This window comes from Rhineura floridana, chromosome 9, assembly GCF_030035675.1.
Source record: "Rhineura floridana isolate rRhiFlo1 chromosome 9, rRhiFlo1.hap2, whole genome shotgun sequence".
Lineage (NCBI taxonomy): Eukaryota > Metazoa > Chordata > Lepidosauria > Squamata > Rhineuridae > Rhineura > Rhineura floridana.
This window is the reverse complement of record NC_084488.1, coordinates 124,523,304-124,535,480: the sequence shown is the minus strand read 5'-3', so window position 1 is coordinate 124,535,480 and position 12,177 is coordinate 124,523,304. Positions and strand designations below refer to the sequence as shown.

At 45.3% G+C, this 12,177-nt stretch overlaps 1 protein-coding gene across 2 annotated transcripts in view; it reads right to left on the bottom strand.

Moving 5' to 3' along the window:
- SIGLEC1 (sialic acid binding Ig like lectin 1) overlaps positions 1-12,177 on the bottom strand; it is a 68,243-nt gene that overhangs the window by 36,302 nt on the left and 19,764 nt on the right. For both annotated transcript variants that reach the window (XM_061583643.1, XM_061583642.1), the window contains exons 6-11: positions 11,389-11,643; positions 7,858-8,157; positions 4,672-4,926; positions 2,855-3,157; positions 1,994-2,248; positions 132-434 (exon numbers count right to left, since the gene is read on the bottom strand). In XM_061583643.1, coding sequence (XP_061439627.1) covers positions 132-434; positions 1,994-2,248; positions 2,855-3,157; positions 4,672-4,926; positions 7,858-8,157; positions 11,389-11,643 — 1,671 coding nt within the window. The remainder of the gene's footprint in view (positions 1-131; positions 435-1,993; positions 2,249-2,854; positions 3,158-4,671; positions 4,927-7,857; positions 8,158-11,388; positions 11,644-12,177) is intronic.

The window sequence follows — 12,177 nt, the reverse complement described above, 5'->3', positions numbered from 1 at the left end:
TGACATACTACTATTACTATTACTACTACTACTACTACTACAAAATAATAATAATAATAATAATAATAATAATAATAATAATAATAATAATAAGAGAGAGCAGTAGTTGTTCAAAGCATAGTTGCACTCACTTTGCACATGGAAGTACAGCAATCTGGAGGAAGAGCCATACGTGTTGGTGGCTGTGACGTTGTAGCTGCCTTGGTCCGCCGGCACAATCTCTCTCATCTCCACTCGCATGGCATTGTGGGCAGCTGTGATGCTGACCCTCTGCGGGGCTACGCTGCCCTCTGAGCTGCTGGAGGCCACAATTTCACCTCCTTTATATAGGACCAGTTTGGATGGAGGGTTGCTGTCCACCGAACACTGGAAGATGGCCACCCTCCCTCTCTCTGTCTCCGCAAAGACGGCCACCCGAGGCCTCCCAGGAGGATCTGGAACCAGAACAAACACACTCACCCTTGCTGTGGCACTCTGTCTTGTTAATGTGTACATAGCTAATACAACAATGGTATCTCTGCACGTGGTGCATCTTGCTGTGTTCTGGATTATTGCAATGCGCTTCTTCGAGGCTGCCCTTGAAACTTCAGCTGGTCCAAAATGCGGCAGCCATTTTACTAGCTGGAGTTCCATTTAGAACTCTTATAACTCCTGTTTTAAAACAGCTGCTCTGGTTGCCAGTTCATTCCCGGGCCGAAATTTAAGGTGCTCACACTTTAAAACCCTAAATGATTTAGGCGCCAAATATCTTCCCTATAGACTTTCTTGGACAGACGGTGCCGCCTTGGTGGTTCCACTGTCCTCAGCAGTTTAGGGGTGGCGGCCTGGGAAAGGGCCTTCTCTGTGGCAGCTCCGAGGTTGTGGAATTCCCTCCCCACTGAGGTGCATCTGACACCTTCATTGTATTGTTCCCATCGTATGCTGAAGATGCACATCTTTCCCTGGCCTTTATTAAGACCCACACTCTTTTGGGGGATGTTCATAATTTTAAGTAGTTTTTTGTTGTTTTTAAGGCTATATTTTAAAATATTGTAACCTGCCTTTGGACCTGAGGTGGATGAACATATAATAATAATAATAAATACATGCACTTTTCCTACATGGTTGTGATATTCTGGATTAGCTTGTATGAAGTGGATCTGAGACCCTTTTCAGACATTACTCAGGGGCAAACTTGGGTCGCCCACCAAAAATACACTCAATAGGGAGAAATAGCCAATCCTGGCTTCTTAATGTGTATACATGTATAATACATGCTCTTCCAAACATGCATTTGTCTCCATATGTGGCAAAGCAAAAGGAGCACGGATACTTGAAAACAGTGCCCTGGGGACCCAGTGAGATGTGACTGGGCTATGGCAGGGAGGGGCAGGGGGTTGATCCTTTTTGTTTATTCATATGTCTGCCATATTCATGTATAAAGGGGTGAGGGGTGTCTTATTTTAATATTAAAAATGTGCATCATGTTTATGGAAAACAACCCTCCCCCTATGATGTGGGCCCTTTTCTCACCATCCTGGCTAATGTTTGGTGGGAGTTCTAGTCCAAAACATCTGGAGGGCACCAGGTTGGCCAAGGCTGCCCTACATAGCAACTGAAATCTCCCTGTTGCAAATGAGCACTGAATTGTCCCATGTGATAACCATCTAGGTAGATTTCTAGGATTTCTACTTGCTGTATGACAAGGTTAGCCCATGAGCTGCAATCCAGATGTTGGACTCCAGCGTTCAGAAAGCAAAAGGGAGGTTCCCAATGATTCCCACAATGTATAAATGGCTTGCACACACACCCTCCTGATTGGTTCTGGCATTTTTGGCTTTCTGTTTAATTTGGACTCCAGCCCTCACCCCAGGCAGCATGACCAATGGCTGAGTTAATGGGAGTTGGGAGATTAAGAACCTTTGAAGAGCACCATGCATGTAAGGCTTTTTTGTTTACACACTCCAATAATGATTGCATCTGGAATGACACTGGAAAAGCCAGAGACTCTTACACAACACAGAGAGGGTGATGAATGTGGAGCTCTTGCTGGCTTTCTGATTCTCCACTCGGCAGTAATATACACCAGAATCACTTCTGGTCACTTGCTGGAACTCCAGGGAAACCCCGTGGGCCTCTAGGAGCTGGAGACCATCTCTATACCAAGTGTAGTTGCTTGAGGTTGAGTCACTGCTGCTGACTTCACAGGACAGATGGACCGTCTTGCCTTCACATACCTCTGTGGATGGTTTGATGACGATTCTTGCAGCTGAAGAACAGTTGGATGGGAAATAAGACAGAGAAATTAACATATATCCATTCAGTAACTTGGCAGAGAAGCCAAGGCCAATAATGCTGGAGATGTCTTGGTTCAGAATTCACCCACATCGGAATGTATTAGGTTACTTTAACTAAAAAGGAAATTGGAAAGAACACACAGAAGAAAACTTATGAAATAAGCAAATAAAACATTATTTCCAACTTCTAAAGCAGGTAGAATAGGCAAGTACTTTTCTACATGCTATAGAAGATCTGTCCTAGGACACAATAATCAAACATCTCACGCTAGTGTCCTGGCAGATTAATTTACGAAGCATGGCTAGTTAGCTCCCAATGAAGGTTAGCCAGAAAGACTAGGTTGCCAACTTATAGGACAGGTAAGTCACAGGCGAAACTGATAATGTGGCAAGTACTATTTCAGGATATGAGATGGGACAGTGCAAAAGTCAATATGTACTGTTGCCCTTTCAGGAAGGCAGGAAGGCAGGAAGGCAGGAGGAATATGGGGATTTGCATGTAATAAAAGGTCAAACCTCCACATTTATTGGCATTCTTTACAACTGAACCCCTAACTACCCAACTCTCTGTTACTTACTTTCAGCTGTAAAGTCCATGGAGACGGTTGATTCCCCATAGCAGTTTTGAGCTGAACAGACATACTCTCCTTCATCCTCCACAGTCACGTCCTTGATGTTCACCTTCAGTGTGTTGTATGATGAAATCACACTCACTCTTGGGTCAGCTGGTGAGTGGGCAATGTTGGTGGATCCAACAAGGATGTCACCCTTGAACAGAGCTATCTCAGATGGGGGTTCACTGTCAGCGGTACACTGGATGATGCCAAGATGTCCCCCTTGTGTCTCTAAGAAGGATCTCACCACAGGCTGCCTTGGGGGATCTTCAGGGTAGAAAACAGTCAATCAATCCATCAACTGGTGTATGTCAGCCTTCACCACCTGAGTGTCCTCCAGATGTTTTGGTCTACAAAACCCATGGGAGTTGTAGTCCAAAACATCTGAAGGGCATCAGGTTGGCATAGGCAGGTTTACATGGTACAGCAAACTGGAAGCCAACTTTTCTGCTGACATTGAAGTCACATCAATGTGCCCTGAAGTAGGTCTCAGCCATATGAAACAAAAAACAAAGGTTGACCACAGAGACTGTGGTGGAGATAAGAGAAAGACCTCTATAATGGGAACATAGGAAGCTGCCTTATGTCGAGTCAGACCATTGGTCCATCTAGCTCGGTACTGTCTGCACTGACTGGCAGCTGCTCTCCAGGATTTCAGGCAGGAGTCTCTCCTAGCCCTACTTGGAGATGCCAGAGATGATGGTGATGATCAGAATGTATCACCCGCCCTTCACCCAAAGGTCACAGGGAGGGTTACAACCATTTTAAAACACATAATTAAAACAGTTGAAGACAACCTAAACAACACCACAGGAAACAGAGTGGGTCCTGCAATATACATCTCAGGGTAAAGAACCTGGACCTTCTGCTGCTGAGCTGTGACCCTTCCCCTAATACTATGGTTCCAGTGCGGCAAAGTTATCCTGGTCCTGCACTGTCTCACCCTGGACTCAAGCATGTTTCAAAAAATGCAAGATCATGGGACACTTTCTAGCCTCCAAGCTGTAGCTTCTGCCACAAGACATGCTATTGGTGCCCATAAGCCCTCTGTCCCCCGCCAATTCATTTGGCAGTTCTCTTGTGCAAGAATAACGGAAATAGCTCTGCAAGAGCCCGACCTAGAATCAGAGGCCTGCCATTTCCCCACCATCCCTTGCAGCCCTCCTTTCTCTCTCCCCTGTGAACATGCTACTGCAAGCCACAACCATATCACTTTGGAGTTACCATGGGCCCACAGAGACTGGCGGCTTCGATGCCAGTGGAGGAGCAGTGAAGACGCTCTGGATTTTAGTCTGACCTTTCAAGGAGCTCTCCAAGGTGCTGAAAGCATTCACTGCCCCACTGGCATCGCAGCCACCCACCTCCGCTGCTGTGGATCCGGGGGAAACCCCTAATTCAGAATTCCTCAAGTATTTTTTTTCATCACTGAGTCCATAGCTGAGGAATTCCAACCACACAGAGACCCTAGACCCACAGACAACGTTTGTGCCCTCTAGACCAGGAGGCAGGGATGCCCAGGCCCAGGGGCCCAACATGGTCCACCAGGCCTCTCTTTATTGCCCTCGGCAGTCTTTCCAGGCCCCACCTCTTCCCCTGTGCAGAGGAAAGAAGCACAGCCATTGCTCCACCCACTTTTGCCTCTGGCCCCGCCCACCACTGGCATGTGGGCTCCAGAAGGTCATCCATGATGGTCTGTAGCCCTTGGGCTGAGCAGGGCTCTCACCCCTGCTCTAGACCACACTGGCTCCAGCCACGGCTTATGGGATGGGAGGGCCACTCACAGAAGATGCGCAGACTGATGGCTGGTGAAGTGTTGCTCCCTTTCTTGTTCTGAGCCACGCAGTGGTATGTCCCTGCATCGCCACTGGCCACCGCTGAGAAGACCAGGGAGTTCTCCTTCTCCTCCTGTAGCCACTTGGCATTCTTGTACCACATGTAAGTGGTCCCATCTCCTGGCCCCAAGGTGGCTATGCAGGTCAGGGTGACACGCTCACCTTCAGGAAGCTCTTGGGAAGGGCTGGCTACCACCCGAGCAGCTGGGGGAACAGCAGACAGACAGCACTGTTTGTTTTTTTAAATTAAATTTATATCCCACCCTTCCCCCAAAGGGAGCCCAGCATGGCAAACAACAGTAATTAAACACTAAAAATTGTATTTTAAAAAACATCTTGAAAAGAAAACATCTTTAAAAACATCTTAAAAGCAATTCCAATACAGGCGCAGACTGGGATAAGATCTCTACTCAAAGGGCTTGTTGAAAGAGGAAGGTCTTCAATAGGTGCCAAAAAGATAACAGAGATGGCGCCTGCCTAATATTTAAGGGGAGGGAATTCCAAAGGGTAGGCACTGCTACACTAAAGGTCCACTTCCTATGTCGTGCACAAGGGGTATATAAGGAGTAAGACAATCTTTCCAGTATCCTGGTCTAAAGGTGGTTAAGGCAGCCTTTCCCAACCTTTGGGTCCCCAGTTGTTGCTGGACTACAACTCCAGCCAGCACCAGCCAGCACGGCCAATGGCCAGGAATTATGACAAGTGTAGCCCAGCAACATCTGGGGACCCAAAGGTTAGGAAAGATTGGTATAGGCCTTTATGTATGCAAACCAAAACCTTAAAGTTAGGCTGGTAGCTAATTACTTGACTAATGAATGGGATTCACCAAATGAAGCTAGAACTGCCAGTCCAAATCAACTGGGTTTATGAGGTGTTTTACACTGAGTCAGGTCATTGAATACCCCAGCCCTGTGCTGCATACACAGACTGGCAGCTGATCTCCAGGGTCTCACCCCTGTTGCCTTTTAACTGGAAATGGTGGAAATGAACTGGGGATCTTCTGCTGAGAAGCAGATACTCTGAAACTGAGCTGCAGCCTCTACAGAACTATGGCCACCAGCAAGAAGTGAAGAGGTTGAGGCCTCTGACAGCAGAGGTGGCACCACTCAGATGCCCAAGTTCCATCCTCCCCCCCCTTTGCCAAATTTGACAGTGATTTTTTGGGCCTCTCCATATAAGAAGGCAGCAAACCTGAGTTTGCCACTGAGTATGCGATCAACATGAAACCTGTAGCCAGCTCCCCAATGAACGTGCCCACATGATACACCTGTTAGAAATGAAATGGTTGTTGTAGTCTCACTCATGCGTCTTTAGATGCGTGTGTGAAACACCTGAGCTGACCATCCCCATGTAACAAAGCCTCTGCCTGAAGTGGCACTCAAGAGATGTCTTTTTCCTCTGAAGTCCCTCTCCACATTTTCCAGGGCCCTCCCAAAGGCTCGTTTATTGGGGGTTTGCAATAAGTAAAGGTATTTTAAATTTAACCCAGTTTACTTAAATTAATCGCTTTAAAAGCCAGGCAGCTCATTAACTAGTGTCACCAGTCCCATGCTGTGGAACACCCTTCCGGCAGAGATTTGGCAGACACCCTTGCGTTGACTTTGAGGCGTCTCGGGAAGACTTTTTTGTGCTGACAAGCCTATGCAGTTGTTTAAACTTTTCTTGACTAGCCAATCATTTCAGTGATTGTTCTGTTTTTAGAAGGCTTTTTAAAAAAATGTTGCTGTTTTGTGAGAGGGTGGTATATAAATACTTTTATAAATAAACAAATAAGCAAACAAATATATAAATAAAATTAAGCCATTTTAAATTCTGTTGCCAGTTCTCTTTTAATGTTTATTTGTCCAAAATTCTGATGGGAGAAAGCATATTTGTACAGGAAATAGGAGAAAGGCAGCCGGGATGTAAAATAAGAGGGCTGTCTCTCTGGCTAGATCACCAAAGGGGCATGTAAAATAGCTCCCCACTTTCTCCTTTGCTGCCCCTTTTGCCTGGAACTCCCTCCAACTGCGCACCTGTGTGATCCCTCCTCAAAAGCCACCTTTGCTGTGGTGCCATCAAGGAAGGACTTTGAGGCAGAAGGTGAGGGCTCTGCCCAGCAGAATGACCAGAAGAGATCCCACAGTCAGCAGGGCTGGCTTAATGTATTTTTAAGTAAGTGAAGTAATGCACAGCTCCATCTAAAAAGGGAGTCCCCTTAAGACCTTTTACATCTAGCATCTAAAATAAACTAACCGTGCCATTTAGCCAACCCTTCCACATCTGCTGCCATAATATACAACTGAATTAAACCTTATATTCTACCCTGCCCTCTTTGTTCCCCTCCTTAACCTTCAGTGGTGTTGCATTTTAGATTGTTAACTTCTTTGGAGCAGGGACCTGTTTCTTTGTTGTTAATCTAGAAACAATCTTTGAAATGAGAGTGTCCTCCTCTTCTTCTGCAATCCCTGATAGGGACTGAAGGATCTCTCAGTTCTGATTCTCTCAGTTTCTCATTTTCCCCAGTCTTAAATTCAGTGCTCCACATTTCTGCACCAATGTTCAATTTTTTAAAAAAAGCCTCATGAAAATTCTCCAGCATTTTAGTGAGAATTTCTCCTACTAAACAAGTTTTTGTAGGCAGTTTTGACTAATATGCACATTTTTGCAAGCAATTTGCAAGCAACATAATGGATTTTTAATGTTATTTAATGTATTCATTTTGATGCACACTTTCCCCTAATATATGCAGTTTTGCAACATTGCTTAGTTGGACAACTGCATCGCAAAATTTGGATAAGCTTAAATTTCAAGGATGGCTGTGTTTTGGTGCAAATTTGTGCAAATTTGATAAATTTGGTTTTAAATATGAACTGAATCAGATTTCTCCCTCACCTCTAATCCCTGCAGAAGAGCCTGGTACCTTTCACAGTGGGAGAAGGAAGCCCCTTCGCTTGTGAGCAGAGGTAAGATCAACTGGAGGCAAACCACTAAAGATTTGTGAGGGAACATTAAAACAGATTTTTCCAAAGTCACTTCTGTCTACTGTTTTGCACGTCAGCCTCTCCCCATCTCTCTACCTTTGAACATGGGTATATAAGCAACCCTATGGCCATGCTAGTCTAAAGGAACAGTGTGCATTGCAAAATGTCTTACTCTGAGCACCGAAGAATCTCGCCGTGGTTGCGTTCCCATACATGTTTGTCGCCACACATTGGTATTCACCCTTATCTTCTGGAACTACCTTCTGGATCTCCATCTTCAAGGAGTTGCGGGTGGTGGTTACGCTGATCCGCTGGCTGGGAGCTGAGTGCGAGCTGCTGGTTGCGATGAGTCGCTTGTCTTGGTAAAGGCTCAGAGACGACTGGGGGTTGCTATCAACAGTGCAGTAAATGATGGCCAGCTGCCCTTTCTGCGTCTCCTGGAACAAGGTGAGTGAGGGTGGCCTCGGAGGATCTGTGCAGCACAAATGAGATCATTGCATTTGCATACCTACCCTTGGGGTAAGGATGCTCCCAGTTTCACAGGCCTGCATTCCCTCCAATGGAGCAGAAATGTTTCACTGATCCCAAATAGGGATGAATGAATATGTTTCTCAAATTACTCATTTTTCCAGTCTTTAAGTTCAGTTCTCCACATTTTCACATCAGCTTGCTTAAAAAAAAAGACCTCATGAAGATTTATCCGTATTTATTACTGTGCATTTTTCCTAACATACATATTTTTGTATGCACCTTCCCCCAGTATGGTGTATTTTTGCACATCCTTTTTACTAATATAAGTGCTGTTATGCACACTTTCCCCTAATGCATGTACTTTTGTACACTTCTTTTGGTTGGAGATCTGCACTGCCAAATTCAGAGAAGTGTGAATTTTGTTTCAGGAAGTGCACGTCAGGTAAGTTTGCATTAAAATGCAAGCTGAATTTCTCCGCCATTGTGAGTCCCAGCTGCCTAAACTGGCAGGAAATTCCAGGAGTTGAAATAGGGTCCCTTTCTTTGTGTGGTGACTCAAAGTGGAGTTCCATTATCTTTGCGAAATCATGGAGGACCGGTGAAGTGCCAGATGACTGGAGGAGAGCTAATGTAGTCCCTATCTTCAAAAAGGGCAAGAAGGAGGAATCGGGGAACTACAGACCAGTCAGCCTAACATCAATCCTGGAAAAACTCTGGAGCAGATTATAAATTTATTTATTTAATTTATTTATTTAAAACATTTATAACCCGCTCTATCTTCAAAGAACTCAGAGCGGCGAACATAAACGATCAAGAACAATAAAATTAGCATAACAACAACATTATTAAAATACACATGGACAACAGCAAAATATATCAAAAGTTAAAAACATCCTATATAACATTTAAATAAAATGCTTGACGGAATAAAAACGTCTTAACCTGATGCCGAAATATCATAAGAGAAGGAGACAACCGTACTTCTGTTGGTAAAGAGTTCCAAAGTTGGGGAGCAATTACGGAAAAAGCCTTAGTTCTAGTTCTCATCAAGTGAGCTTGGGAAATTGAAGGAATCACAAGGAGAGGATCAACAGAAGACCTTAGGGGCCGAGAGGGCTCATAAAGAGATATACAATCAGACAAATAACGAGGGCCCAACCCATGCAAGGCTTTAAAGGTCAAGGTCAACATCTTAAACTGAGCCCGGGAACAAAAGCAGTCAATCTGTAAGCACCTTGAAAGCAATGCAGTGATTACTAGGAGCCAACATGGATTTATGAAGAACAAATCCTGCCAAACTAATCTCATCTTATTTTTTGATTGGGTAACCTCCCTTGTAGACGGTGGGAATGCTGTGGACATAATATATCTCGAGTTCAGCAAAGCTTTTGACAAAGTGACCCATGATATTCTGATTAGCAAGCTAGCTAAATGTGAGCTGGATGAAACAACTATGAGATGGATCCACAGTTGGCTCCAGAATCATACTCAAAGAGTGCTTATCAATGGTTCCTTCTCAAACTGGGCGGAAGTAATGAGTTGGGTACCACAGGGCTCAGTCCTGGGCCCAGTGCTCTTTAACATTTTTATTAACGACTTGGATGAGGAGGTACAAAGCATGCTTATCAAATTTGCAGATGATACAAAGTTGGGGGGCATAGCTAATACCTTGGAAGGCAGAAACAAAATTCAAAGGGACCTTGATAGGCTGGAGCACTGGGCTGAAAACAACAGAATGAAATTCAACAGGGATAAATGCAAAGTTCTACACTTAGGAAAAAGAAACCAAATGCACAGTTGTAAGATGGGGGATACTTGGCTCAGCAGTACGACATGTGAGAAGGATCTTGGAATTGTCGTTGATCACAAGCGGAGTATGAGCCAACACTGTGATGTGGCTGCAAAAAAGGCAAATGCTATATTAGGTTGCATTAACAGAAGTATAGTTTCCAAATCACATGAAGTACTAGTTCCCCTCTATTCAGCACTGGTTAGGCCTCATCTTGAATACTGCGTCCAGTTCTGGTCTCTGCACTTCAAGAAGGATGCAGACAAACTGGAACAGGTTCAGAGGAGGGCAACAAAGATGATCAGGGGACTGGAAACAAAGCCCTATGAGGAGAGACAGAAAGAACTGGGCATGTTTAGCCTGGAGAAGAGAAGACTGAGGGGAGATATGATAGCACTCTTCAAGTACATGAAAGCTTGTCACATAGAGGAGGGCCAGGATCTGTTCTTGATTGTCCCAGAGTGCAGGACACGGAATAATGGGCTCAAGTTGCAGGAAGCCAGATTTTGACTGGACATCAGAAAAAACGTCCTAACTGTTAGAGCCCTACGACAAGGGAACCAATGACCTAGAGAGGTAGTGGGCTCTCAGACACTGGAGGCATTTGAGAGACAGCTGGACAGCCATCTGTTGGGAATGCTTTGATTTGGATTCCTGCATTGAGCAGGGGGTTGGACTCGATGGCCTTATAGGCCCCTTCCAACTCTACTATTCTATGATTCTATGATTCCTGGAACATCTGCTTAGTGACATATGTAGAACTTGACCATGTTGGCTCAGGAGTCATCTAGAGCGGCAGACTGTAGTTGCTTTCTAAAACAGTGGTTGTGAGCAGCATAAGGGGAATTTGAAATGCTGCCTGGTGGGGTACCTGAGGAATCTCAGTAGTGGCTAGGGATGGAATGATCTGGCAATTTCAGTTCTCTCATTTTTCTGATCTTAACTTTGGTTCTTCACATTTCTGCAACCATTTGCATTTTCTTAAAAAAAATCCTCATGGAAATTCATTACTCATTTTAGTGCGAATTTCTCCTAATAAAAACATTTTACATGCAGTTTGAGTAACGCAGACATTTTTGCAAGCAGTTTATCCTAATATAATGCAATTTTGTATGTTATTTTCACCAATATATTCGTTTTTATGCGTACTTTCCACTAATGTATGCATTTTTGTAAACATTGCTTGGCTGGAGTACTGCATCGCGAAATTCGGGTAAGTGTGAATTCCGAAGGGTGGCTGGGTTCCGGTTCTCACATTGTTTCAGAAAGTGCAGATTTGATAAATTCATCTTTAACTGTGAACTGACTCTAATTTCTTCCCCCATCCCTAGTAGTAGCATTGCAGTTGGCTGTGCTACCACCGCTGATAGACTAGGGGGCGCTATTTTGAAAGGCAGCTGCGTTTCATTTCGTATATTGCTAGAGGACCATTGGGAAACTCACAGAAGACGCTCAGGCTGACGGCTTGGGACATCTCGCTCCCTTTATCATTCTGCACTTTGCATGTGTAATAGCCAGTGTCTCCAACCGCAACCTCGTGGAAGACCAGGATGCGGGCCTTGCCTTCCTTGATCCAGATGTTGTTCTTGTACCAGCTGTAGTGGATCTCCTGCTTGTCTTCTCCAGGGACGTCACAGGTCAACGTGGCCATCTCACCTTCCCTTACACTGGAAGAAGGGCTCACTGACAACACAGCAGCTGGGGCATTAGGAGAGAAAGAACAGGGGGGCGGGGAAAGAGGCAGCCAGCTTCAATAATGCCATACGTAAAATGACCCTGAAATCAAGGGCTCTGGTGGTACCAGTTTCCCCCTTCTCTTGGTGATATGGCTGGGGCAGGGACCACAAATTGTTTAGCAGCTCCATTTGAAAATGGAAATGGACTGCCTTCAAGTCGATCCCGACTTATGGCTACCCTATGAATAGGGGTTTCATGGTAAGTTATATTCAGAGGGGGTTTCCCATTGCCTCCCTCTGAGGCTAGTCCTCCCCAGATGGTGAGGGCCTGCTCAGCTTGCCACAGCTGCACAAGCCAGCCCCTTCCTTGTCCACAACTGCCAGCTGGGGGGCAACTGGGCTCCTTGGGACTCTGCAGCTTGCCCACAGCTGCACAGGTGGCAGGGCACGTAACCCCTGAGCCACTCCCTGTGGGGTGATCTTTAGCTGGCCCTTGACATCCGGGAGACACGAGCGGGGATTGGAACTCACAGACTCTGGACTCCCAGCCAGGCTC